The 11356-nt window shown below is 39.2% G+C and overlaps 1 protein-coding gene across 2 annotated transcripts; it reads right to left on the minus strand.

Moving 5' to 3' along the window:
• Positions 1-128: 128 nt before the first annotated feature.
• Positions 129-3838, minus strand: Hao (Hydroxyacid oxidase). Of its 2 annotated transcripts, none has more exons than XM_022851020.2 (8): positions 3739-3838; positions 3439-3628; positions 2881-3047; positions 2549-2752; positions 1836-2060; positions 1098-1189; positions 807-977; positions 129-308 (listed from the first exon to the last, which is right to left on the minus strand). In XM_022851020.2, the coding sequence occupies exons 2-8, from the start codon at positions 3579-3581 to the stop codon at positions 174-176; spliced, it is 1137 nt and encodes a 378-aa protein (XP_022706755.1). In that variant the 5' UTR covers positions 3582-3628; positions 3739-3838; the 3' UTR covers positions 129-173. The 2 variants fall into 2 exon arrangements, with proteins under 2 accessions (XP_022706755.1, XP_022706754.1); XM_022851019.2 differs by having other exon boundaries at positions 3439-3648; positions 3739-3834.
• Positions 3839-11356: the final 7518 nt, after the last annotated feature.

Genomic DNA, 11356 nt, shown 5'->3' on the forward strand with positions numbered 1-11356 from the left:
CCCCGCGGACCATTTTGAACGAAAAATTTTGAAATTAAAACGACGTTATTAAAACGGTATTAAAACGTTTAACTATAATGCATCTTTTACGAATCATCGTGAATACTATTTACCATCTATTGGATACATTTATGCAAGTAACGGTTTTCATTTATTATTTAGGTTAGGCATAGTTAAAGTTTGCAAGAGGCCGCGCGAGTAATCATGTTCGACGTAACTTCGTTAACGTTCGTTGCTCCCAGAAGACCCATTGTCGAGCGCAGTTCCTTACCCATAATTGACAGGACTTCTTCAACACCCGCTGCACCCTACGTTTACAAATCAAACGTAACATAAAATTGACCCACGAGTCAATAATAACACTGATAATAGCAATAAAGTATATTCGTTTGCTTTTTCAGAAGGTTGTTTTGTTGCAGTTAATTTTTAATTAATAAAGGTGTCCATCGGGTAATGCGACAACAGTACTTAATTGTTCCCTTTCAAATCGTAGTGTACCATGAAACGAAATGCAGCCGTTGTTTAAAACTTGTACTTCAAAGACTGACTTTGAGGCAAATGTACTTCGCTTTAGGTTTCGCCTTGTCAAGAGGTGTAGCACAACTTTCATAGATCAAACTCTTCTCGTCCATATACTTTACTGTATCATATAGTTTGCAAGCATTTTTCGTTTTGACCTTGCTAGAGCAAAACTTGAGAACGACGGCACATGCTGTGAACTACGAAAAAGATATATAATACATGTGATATCGTTGTACATTATCTTTTTCCTGGGATGACTTGTGAACCGGAACAGCATTACTTACGTTATGCGCGAGGCCCCAAAGAACGGGCCGGCCAATGCACACGGCACGTGCGCCGAGTGCGATAGCTTTAGCCACATCTGTTCCACTCCTCACTCCACCATCCAGGTAAACCTCACATTGGGCACCACCCGCACCTTGCACTGCTGACACTACTTCTGCCAACGCATCCAACTGTAAGGACAAAAGAAAAGAGACCGTTAGATTTGTCTTGGAAATTTAGGCCTTTATATTAAACTGTACCCCAGTAACAGACATTGATACAAGCGTGCTCCGGGTTAGTTTTTGTCTCACCGTAGCTGGCGCTCCATCCAGTTGGCGACCTCCATGATTCGAAACGAGAATCCCATCAACTCCGTGGTGAACGGCCAGCTCAGCATCTTCAGCTAATTATAAGTAACGCTAAGTTTATCAATTAGTTAGACGGATTGATGAATGGATTCGTGCACATAATGTCCTTCTTCCTAGCAGAGCATATCCTTTCTATAAATCATATGATAATTATGCTACCGATTTTTTTCTAATACCGTGATGTCTGCAGCGTATTGCTACACGTAACCATTTATGAGTGCAGTTTAGTAAACAAAGAACGATCCTTTTCGAGTCGTATCATCGGTACTGTCTTAAACGACATTGCTTTGGATGGCTGTTCTCCTTCACTATGAAACAAAGTGTCTCTACGCTCGGTTTCGAACCTAGATTAATTCATATGCCTTCAAGTTTAGCAGGTAAATAAGTTCCATTGACGCATTACCGAGACAGAAATTGTCTATTAAATATTTATATGTACTATGGCTGGAGTCGTTCAAAACACGATAGGGTCTCTATTTGACGTCAGCCGATGGTCGACTAAGTCAGACCACAGGTTTGAATTCGACGGGAGAGACGAGGCTATTTATATTGTAGCAGAATAGGCGAAATCGTGCTGGTTTGGACACCCATGTATGACTTCCGCGACAAGGTCGTTTTGTACAATTGCTTACTACATATAGGCCACGAGGCTACAGAGAAAGCTTAGAAAAAATGCTTCACCAGTAATGATTCCTTTGAGAATTATTTTCATATGTGTGATTTCACGTAACCAGGCGATGTCCTTCCACGAAACACTGTCATCAAATAGGCTTTGAGTGTACTCGAGAAGCCAAGAACTCTCTTCTGCCTGACCATACGTCATCTCGGGACGGACACCCGCAAAATTACGCAACGATAATCCGGGTGGCATTTCGAACCGATTTCGGGCGTCGGCTCGCCGATTTCCTAAAAAACGCAGCGATAATAATACAGTATGGATTTATGCGAACATCTGTAAGGCTAAAAATAAAAGTCTTGTCGCAGACACGACAAAAAATAACTGGCAAATAAGTATAAATAACCGGCTTATTTAGCTATTATTGTACTAATTATAAACGGACTAAATAGCTGATTTGCTTCTCGGCCAATCAATGCTGCTTCCGCTTTTAGTAATTTATAGTCGTCGTCTTTTTTCTGTTCGTGGCCATTATCAATCCTATCTATTCTCATCTAAGGGAATATATCAGCCCAAATTCTCAATTTTTGAAGCTTCAATATGCGCATAACTCTCTGCAGAAGTCTAACAATACGACCCGCTCAACATATCAAAGTTCGATGCGTAAATCCAATGGCGTAATATTTTCTACGAATTAAAGAATAGAACCTCAGAAGTGGTCACATATACACAGATACCATAACATGAAGCTATTTATACATTCGGTCTCTGGACCTACCGAGATAAGGCGTGTCAACGGTGACGCACAGTCCCTGGAAGCCGGAGCCCTCTGCGCGTTTTACCAGGTTCTTCGTGATTTCGCGGTCCTTGTAAATATACAGCTGGAACCAAAGCGCCCCGTGCCCAGTTGACCAATTGTGGAACTCGTGCGCGACGTCCTCAAGGCTGGTGGTCGACAGAGTCGATAGTATCATAATTGTGCCTTAAAGATTTGATTGATTAGTCAGAAAAATCGAGTATGAGTAGAATTAATATCAATACAATTCGTACATGCTCTCTTCCCTAAATATACTTGACGGTTTATCTGTACACACACGTCAGCTGAGTTACCCTTCTTTGAAGCAGCCCGGGCCGTATCAAGTTCACCTCGTGGCGAAGCCATTCTCTGCATTGCCGACGGCGCCAAGCATATCGGAAGCCGGATGGTCGTTCCCAAGATCTTAGTAGATAAGTCAATATTTGAAACGTCTCTGAGTACGCGCGGACGGAACCGATACCTGATATTAGAATCAAATGATGTCAGAACAGAGTTTGCATCTGTAAATATTTTTCAAGATTTCATCACGTTTAAAACTCGAAAGCAAAGTTCATCATACAAGTCGGTGTCATGAATGTTTCTAGTAGGTCACAAAAATGATTTGACATGAAGATGGATAGTGCCGCAAAAGCGTTCTACCGGCAGAGATTGAGAGTATGAGCATCCAAAGTATTCTTCGGCAGAACGGCACTTCTGGAACGAAAAAACGCGTTTGCAAGGCGGAAAAATCTAGTTGAAGATGCAACAGGCTACGTTCGTATTATCTGTGAGGCCACTCGCTACGACCATCTCGATCATTTCTCATTTTAACATTCAAATAATGCATGTTAAATCGTTCGTCGTTCACCTACCTGAGGAACGCATCTTCATTGTCCCTGAGCGTGCTTTCCGAATCTGCTCCGCTACGGTAGTAATCCCATGCCTTCGAGCCGATCTTTTCACTTGCCCTGCTTTCGAGATCCTTGACACAGGTTATGCTTGCAGAAGTGGCCATATTCCAAGTAAGTTGATGAGCCTATAGTGCCGTGAACGTTCCTCTGGCTAGATACAAATAAAGAGCACTACTAACCATTAGCTGACGAGTAAGCTGCTGACTATGATGGAGTCACATAAATGAATCAATGTATACACGATTCGAATTAAACACTTACAGAACACATCCAAAGCACTTGGGTAGATGAAGAGATTTACACTAACATGCTCCTTAAACAAAATAACGACATTCATATGCCAGCCGCCCAGAGACAAGATAAGGAAAGAGGTGAGAAGGCAAGGGAGATCTATGATTAGATGGATCGTTTATCGCTCCCTTGCAGTAGAATATTGCCTCAATGAGCACGGTTTTGCGTTTAGCAATCCTTTAGCGTTTAGCAAGTGCCATTATGGCTATCCGAACTTCTGTTTAGTCAAGTCTAGTTTTTTTAACTTCGAATCGTTCATGTACTGCTGTCCGTTCCTCTGGACTATTTTGTTAAATCTTTGCAAATATTCTATTAGCCAAATTAACATAGCTCTATTTTTCAGCAAGCAGCTCCCGTACGTATAAGTACGTAAATAATACTCAGTTTGTCCTTTAAAGGTCAGGTCTATGGTAATCTCGCATTGATTGGTGATAAAACAAAATTACGTGTCCACATGCGGCTATTGATTTTCGGTGGGCTGATTAGCCTACCTTTTTAAAAAATCTCGCTGTGGTAAAACCGTATCTGAGACTAGGCTTCGCTTTATCGGGCAGCTTTCCTTCCGGTGGCCTTTCGTTGTTAACGACTATGAATCGCAAGTCGAGCAATGTGATGTCAGTTCATGCATCTGCTAAACCAGCTATAAAACCTACATAGTGAATCATTAATGAATTAGGACATTCGAAATCTCTTCATCTATCTCCCTAAGATAAAGAAATTGGGTGTTTACCATTGTTCGTCTGCTCTTTGGTGATTTTCAGATGTTGGATAGTAGCAGAAAAAGAGTAACGAAGTGTCATACTTGCACGTAAACAAACACCAAAACAAATAAAAGGCTCAGTAATATGCCATTTTATCTAATTAAAATTATGCCTTTTTGTGGTTTTCGAACGACACAGGTATATAGATACAGAGTTTGCTCTGTACACACATTTATTTCACAAATTCTAGTTTAAAATATTTGGATTGCAAGGAATTTAGATCGGTCCATATACCAGTTGTGGTTTGCATGGCAGGTTATGGTTCGGCCGGCTCCATATATCAGTTCCCTCGGGAGCGAACAGCGAAGTCCGTAGAATTTCTTAACATTTAAGTTGAAGTAATTACTAGAATAAAAATCTATCCACCTTAGTAACTGCCCAAACTAACCAGTGACGACGATTTGGACACCAAAATTGGCCCACAGATTAGCTAAACTCTTTGTACTGCTCGTGACGGTTCTGTAGCACTGGGTGTGTGGGCATTAAATAAAAGTATCACTACCTACATACATACAATTTTGTGTTAGTTGATTTTTAATGACAATTCTCAGCGTGTTTTGCCATACGTAGGCGTCCAGCACACATGGCAGTGTCGCCAGCTTATAAGAAAAGCTCATAGCTTTGTCTTAACGAGCTATTTTCTATGCAAGTAATATATTGTGTTATATACATATAATATATTTCGTGAATGAATTTCATCCTACAATATTTAATATGATCGTTCATTTGCAGCCCATTGTCTGAGAAGCAGGTTCATTTGCTATACGATCCAAGGGTAATGGCACGAGTCTGTCGAGAGACGACGGCGACGCCTCACCGACCAGGTCAACGTTTTGTAATAGGCCGCCATCGAACAAAAGCATTCATTTAAACATCTTGTTTTGGGAGTAAGGAAAGAAGGCAATGCCTATACACGAGCATCCGCCGTGCCGTTGTGATAACATGTGGCAGACGCCCAGCGAATGTAGCTAGAACAAGTGGTCATCACCCACAGCCATCTTAATGGCTACCAACACTTAATGACATTATAAAGTTATAGCACTAATCGAGGTTTAGCTAAGAATATAGATTACATAGAACTGTAAAATGGACCGCACGCTCTCTTGGCCTGTATAATTAACAATATAATATAATACTTTTGGTTCATTCATTGCAAATCAATATCTGCCGTCACCATCTTACGCGTTCTAAGATCAAACAGTTGACATACGATTAAGGTAGTCACGGTTGACACGGCACAAAGAGATTATTAAGTGTCGGTTCGATGAAAAACTGAGTTATACATTTATAATAAATAAAAAGCCACTTCGTCTTTCAGTCAGTTGCGAAGATGTGCCCCTCCGAACGTTCGAAGCAAATAACTTAACCCCTACCGGTAGAGAAGATAGAAAACTTCTGCACAGTTACCTTTATCGTAAGATTGTTTTCGATCGATGAAAAACTTTTTAATTACTGATTAAAACCTTAATTGAACCAAAAGACTTTTTACGGTGTCATTTTTTTCTGATTTTAATGAACTAAGCCATTTATTATTATTCTATTAATAATTTATCAATTGCATTGATAAAGGCGCTGTGAAGAACTTCGCCATTGCGCGATTATATACAGCGAATGATACAAATGGTGTTAAACTAGAAATGTTAATTAACGAAGCTTGTGCATTTTACGGAGCCTGAGATTCAGAGGTCCTGAGATTCCTTAATTGCTAAGGTCTCCAGGAGATGTCATCTAGCATACAGAAGCTTTTTTCCTCTTCTGATCGAATCAGTTCAAAGTATCATAATGTTATGATATTTTGTAAAAGTTCTGAAGGCGATTTCAAGAAATTAAACAATTTGATTATTAACGTGAAGGACCGTATTGAACCTCATAGCGATGAGGAACCTGTTCTGTCCTTGACTGTTTCTAGTTTTCATTTGAAGTTTCTTTAACACTTCGAATAAATTTATTTCTAGCGATGGACAAACTAAAATTGTAATTATCATTGATACGTTGTGTAACGTTAAAATGACGTCTATAAATGATTTAAGGAAACGCACAATTTTCTCTAATGATTATCTACGTAGGCCAACAAGCGGTCAATAGTAAATGAAGACTAAATTTATTATCTATTACAGATTCAAGAGACTTTAATGATTATAAACGTTATTACATTACACATTAAACATGATTACAAACACGAGCTTCGCGAAATGTGTCACGTTTTATCTATTTAGGATCAAACTTGCAACAATATTCAGATTTCGATGCGAACCCTAATTACCTGGGACATAAATTTCCTCGATGTATATATACATGGCGGTTATATGCGCGTTTTGCCATAATATGTAATGGCATATGGAGACGTTCCGTTGTGACTTTTATATTAAAATTATGTAATCGACAAGTCAGGGATATACAACAACAGGTTTTAGCACTCCTGCTTGTCCATTGAAGCCTCAACACATTGTCTATTGTTTTGCCTCTATAAAGATCTGCATGAATTTCGAATCTGAGGATCGGTCTCGAAAAATTGGGGGTTTGGATTTTCTGGTACGTTCTCAAAAAAAAACAATTTTTTCTAATTTGTGCTAAGGATCAATATTCGCGAGTCTTCTCATCGGAAGCAATCCAACTTCCTAATAAGAGTACAAAAGTACAGACAGCTGAGATTTGCATCTGATGTAAAGAATTCGCAGTCCGCTGTTTTGATTTTGTCATAAATAGAAAAATATTCAATAGCCAAAAATCCTCAGAAATTTCAGTAACAAGGAAAGAATATTACCGAGCCGATATACATGCATGAGATACGATGCAAAGTTAGAGGTGTTTCTTATTTTTTTTTAAAGTATATTATAGAAGTTCTTACTCAGATAATTGGTGATCTTAAAGTGTTTACATAACCCTCTAATTTTATTTATTTTATAATCAAAACTTTGTCGTAGAACGAGCCCTGTTTTAACATATAATACCCAGATTCCACATCGTCAAAAGCTAGTTTATTTCATTTTTCATTTTATGTAGAGATGCTATGCTTCGGCATGTAGTTGTAGAGTAAAGGCACGCATGCGCCTACGAAGTATGACATAGACGACTCTTGTTTGTAGATTATTAACTCGTGCGCACAGCAACTTCACGCACTACGGAGATTATGTTAAGAACCATATTAGTGTTTGTTTGTTTTAATCTACTGAAAATGTTCCTTATCAGAACTTCGTCTAAGAACATCCGGATAGTGGCTGGACAACCCTGTAAGGGGTGCATTAACACTTAATCATCGTCATCGTCAAGATCTGCCAGTCCGCCGAGGGACTTTTTGTAGTTTTGTACTCCAGCTTTGGGCCATCGACGCTTCGAAACCGCGGCATCGCTAAGTCTCAACGCTTGAGTTAGAAGGGGACACAATGAGCGAACTGCGATTACGATGCAACCTGTTGGCACTCGGAATACGTTACTACAAACAGCTATATACAGATCCCGATATTTAGTAAGCGACGCGATGTAAATCCTTGTTTTTATTGAAAAGAAGATTTGAGTAACGGGCACAGTATTCCATAAGATTTTTTCGTCCACTCTAGAAAATCCTCATTAAGATACACTTTTACATTACGATCAGTTTATCATTACTTACCATTTATTATTATTATTGTTTCATTGGAAATAATAGCTTGTCTAATTTTTGCCGAATGCGTGTGGCAGATCGGACTCTGATAGTAGACTCGAGTGGTCGGCACCAGTGACTTTACTGTCCAAAAGGAATGGTCCAATCAATTCTTCGTTTGAAGTGCAACTTCAGGTAAATTTGCGAGGTGCTGCTACTAACCCGTGGACTTAGAGTTCCCCCATAAATGCGATGGTTTCGATTGATTCTGTTGTGAATTTGAAGATAGCTGCATCGCTCCATGGAACCTTCTCGGAAAACTCTTCATTCTGTTGATGTTGTTCCAAGCATGATTTGAAGAATTTTATTTGTACGAATCCTCTTCGTAGGCAGCATGCACCTTGACTGGGAAGTAACTTCTCCATTTATAACATCGTAAAATACGATGAATTTGTAATTTCTTGAGGCCAAGCTGACGCCTTGATTGCATTACAAATCTTTGGGATGCTTCGCTATAATTTGTTAGTACTTTTTTTTTTATCATGTTCTTGCTCTTACAGAATGTTATTTACGAGCAACCCAAACACTTCCATTCGTTTAAAACTTATCTTTTGTGTAATTCGCATAGGTGGATCTGCTTGAAACTCTTTACGGTATCGTCTCTGTACTGTCACACTTCGAATGGCATTTTTAAATAGACTTTCTCTGTGTAAAGTTTAATCTCAGTCCACTCATCATTTCCATAGGAAAAAAAAGAGCGATTAGAACGTTAAGACTCGCTAAATGGTGCACACATTGCGTTTCTTCAAACTGCCTCGTAAGCCGTTATGGGCAACGAGCCCACTACGGGGAAAAAGACAGCAATGTTCAAGTTGATTACTCTTCGGCCTATTGGAACTACTCTGCTACTGAAAAGCGTCGTCTCTGAGAAGAGTTGACGTTAATTAGATAACGACAGCCGTAGATCCGCACAAGGACATCGAGTGCAGACACTCTAGGACAATTTAAAGGACCTACTACGGGACATTAGCGTACAAATAGGGAATGAGTCAACAGCAAAAAGGCTCGCGTTCCAACTGTATAGGTGCTAGCTCGTCAAACATAATTTCGTTCTTAAAAATCTCATAGAGGCAATCGTTCTTCAAACTATTGCATTTTAAATATAGTTTGCTACAAATGCGCCGATGACCTACTGGACCATTTTCTCGCACCACCTGTATGAACAAAAAGCTTTTTAAATTATCGGCATTTTCGGTATTATTATTATTATCAGCAGAGGTCACGCAACGGCTGTCTTATGCTACTGCAATAACAAAAAAAAGTACGTTAAGATAAGGCATGTGATTTTTACACTGCCGCAAAGGACTTCGGTGCATACGAATAAAACATTTGCACATTATCGTACGTGTACAATGAATTTTTCTCCGAAAAAATCATACACCGCTCTTTGGGCTGTGGTTACCGAGAGCAGCTGTCGCACGCGGGTTATTTTGAATCATTGAAACTACACCTGGGATACTCTTACAAGAATTAATAAAAAAAAAGACTTGTAAATCAGTTGTTTTTTTAGCATTAATGCGAAAGTGAAGAAATAGCGGAGTAGAAGAATTGTTTAAATAAATTACGAGCTATTAGATTCACATTTCACAATTAATTTACGTTTTTAATGTTAGGTTTATCTGCAAATCGAATGAGGAATATAAAAAGTAGCCTAGGCTTGCCGAACCTGAAACTGACTTTTGCTTAACTTAGAAGGATATCTGCGTAAAGTAACACGTTAATTAGTTTTCAATGACATTGTGCTGGTTACGAAGGGATGCAGATAAGGGCAAGGTGCTAAAAAGATCACCCTGAACCACTCCACCACTGAATAGGTCGATTTCTGCAATACCATCATTCTCTACCCATTTCTCTTGGAGAATACCTCTTAGAAATTCTCGAAGGCTTAGCAGGGGCATCCACCTCATCGAACTCTGGGAGGATCTCAGCCCTGGGCCCTGTATTCAATGATTTTCCAAAGTGCGCAAATATAAAGCATACGGATGGTCTGCATCGGCTCAGAGGGTATCGAATATCTTTCAAAAGTGCAACGCAAGCGGAAATAAGCACGAAAACCGCCACGGTCTTCTCGTAAGCGAGCATCAAAAAAGTCCAACAGTATGGCAGAAATTAGCCTTGCTTTCAGCTTTCGTTACGGATCAAGTCTGGACAGCCTGGTTGACATATAGTCTCATTCTAGAGCCGGTTACGAAGCCTCTGATTTTTTCATTTTATACAGGACTGTATAAACCAAGATCGAAAAGAACTCAGTGAGCTCCCAGTTAATATGGCGCGGAAGAATTTTGGGTAGAATTAACAGGGCAAGCGTTTGTGCTCCAAAAAAACAGCCATTTTTATAGTCTTGGAAAAACTTTTCCTACAGGACGCTGTTCTTGAATCTGTAAATATTACATACGTTCTGAAGGCAAAGCACTCCTCAGTTTGCACCTCATGGAAAGTTTCATTAGATCGGCCAGTGGAAAACCAACACCCGTGGGAACATTTGCCATTTCGAATTTTTGTAAAAACAATGAATGGTTTATTATGTCAAACAATGATAGCTAGGCATCCAATCAGCCATCAACGTATCGACGTCTAGTCGACAATATCGGATTCTACTGGTATTTGAAAGGGTTAAATATAGTTAAAAAAACGTTGTCCAGGTTTGTTTTTTCCACGTTTGCGGCGCTTGATTGTGTAAAATGCTTGTGGTTGACGTCTCAGAGCCACGGGCAAATTACGTTTGAATTTGCCGCCGAAAATCGTGAAGGATCCCACAAAAAGACCTTGTCAACATTGATACAATGGTCGCAAAAAATGTGAAATCGTGTGATTCCTAAGTGAAAACGTCGGCTTGGAGAGTCCAAGAGCAATACTCGTTCGTGCAGAGTAATCACAATGTATCAAATGCACAGATGCTACTTATTAATGTCACAATGTAAATACAAGTCAATAAATTGTAAATACAAATAAAAAAAAAACACTATTTATACCATTACTATTATAGCAATGAATTCAAATTAGACAGAATATACAGCTATATTCTGTCTAATTTGAAGAACATTGTGGATTTAGCTGCAATGGATGTGTAACATTTCATCTTGCACTCCTCAATTGGAAAGAACAGTTGTTTTATTGTATAAGTTACGTATTTATTTACACATTTTACGTTGTGTAATTCGTCGTAGTTTCCTCTATAAATTAAACG

The sequence above is a fragment of the Varroa jacobsoni genome, unplaced genomic scaffold (genome assembly GCF_002532875.2).
Source record: "Varroa jacobsoni isolate VJ856 unplaced genomic scaffold, vjacob_1.0 contig00046, whole genome shotgun sequence".
NCBI lineage: Eukaryota > Metazoa > Arthropoda > Arachnida > Mesostigmata > Varroidae > Varroa > Varroa jacobsoni.

What these genes read in the sequence shown, in the direction of transcription:
- Hao (XM_022851020.2), bottom strand. Translation starts at nt 3,581, where the DNA reads ATGGCCACTTCTGCAAGCATAACCTGTGTCAAGGATCTCGAAAGCAGG. An exon ending in AATGAAGATGCGTTCCTCAG is followed by an intron (nt 3,048 to 3,438) that starts GTAGGTGAACGA and finishes TTCTAATATCAG; the next exon opens with GTATCGGTTCCGTCCGCGCG. An exon ending in TCTCAAAGGAATCATTACTG is followed by an intron (nt 1,190 to 1,835) that starts GTGAAGCATTTT and finishes ACTTATAATTAG; the next exon opens with CTGAAGATGCTGAGCTGGCC.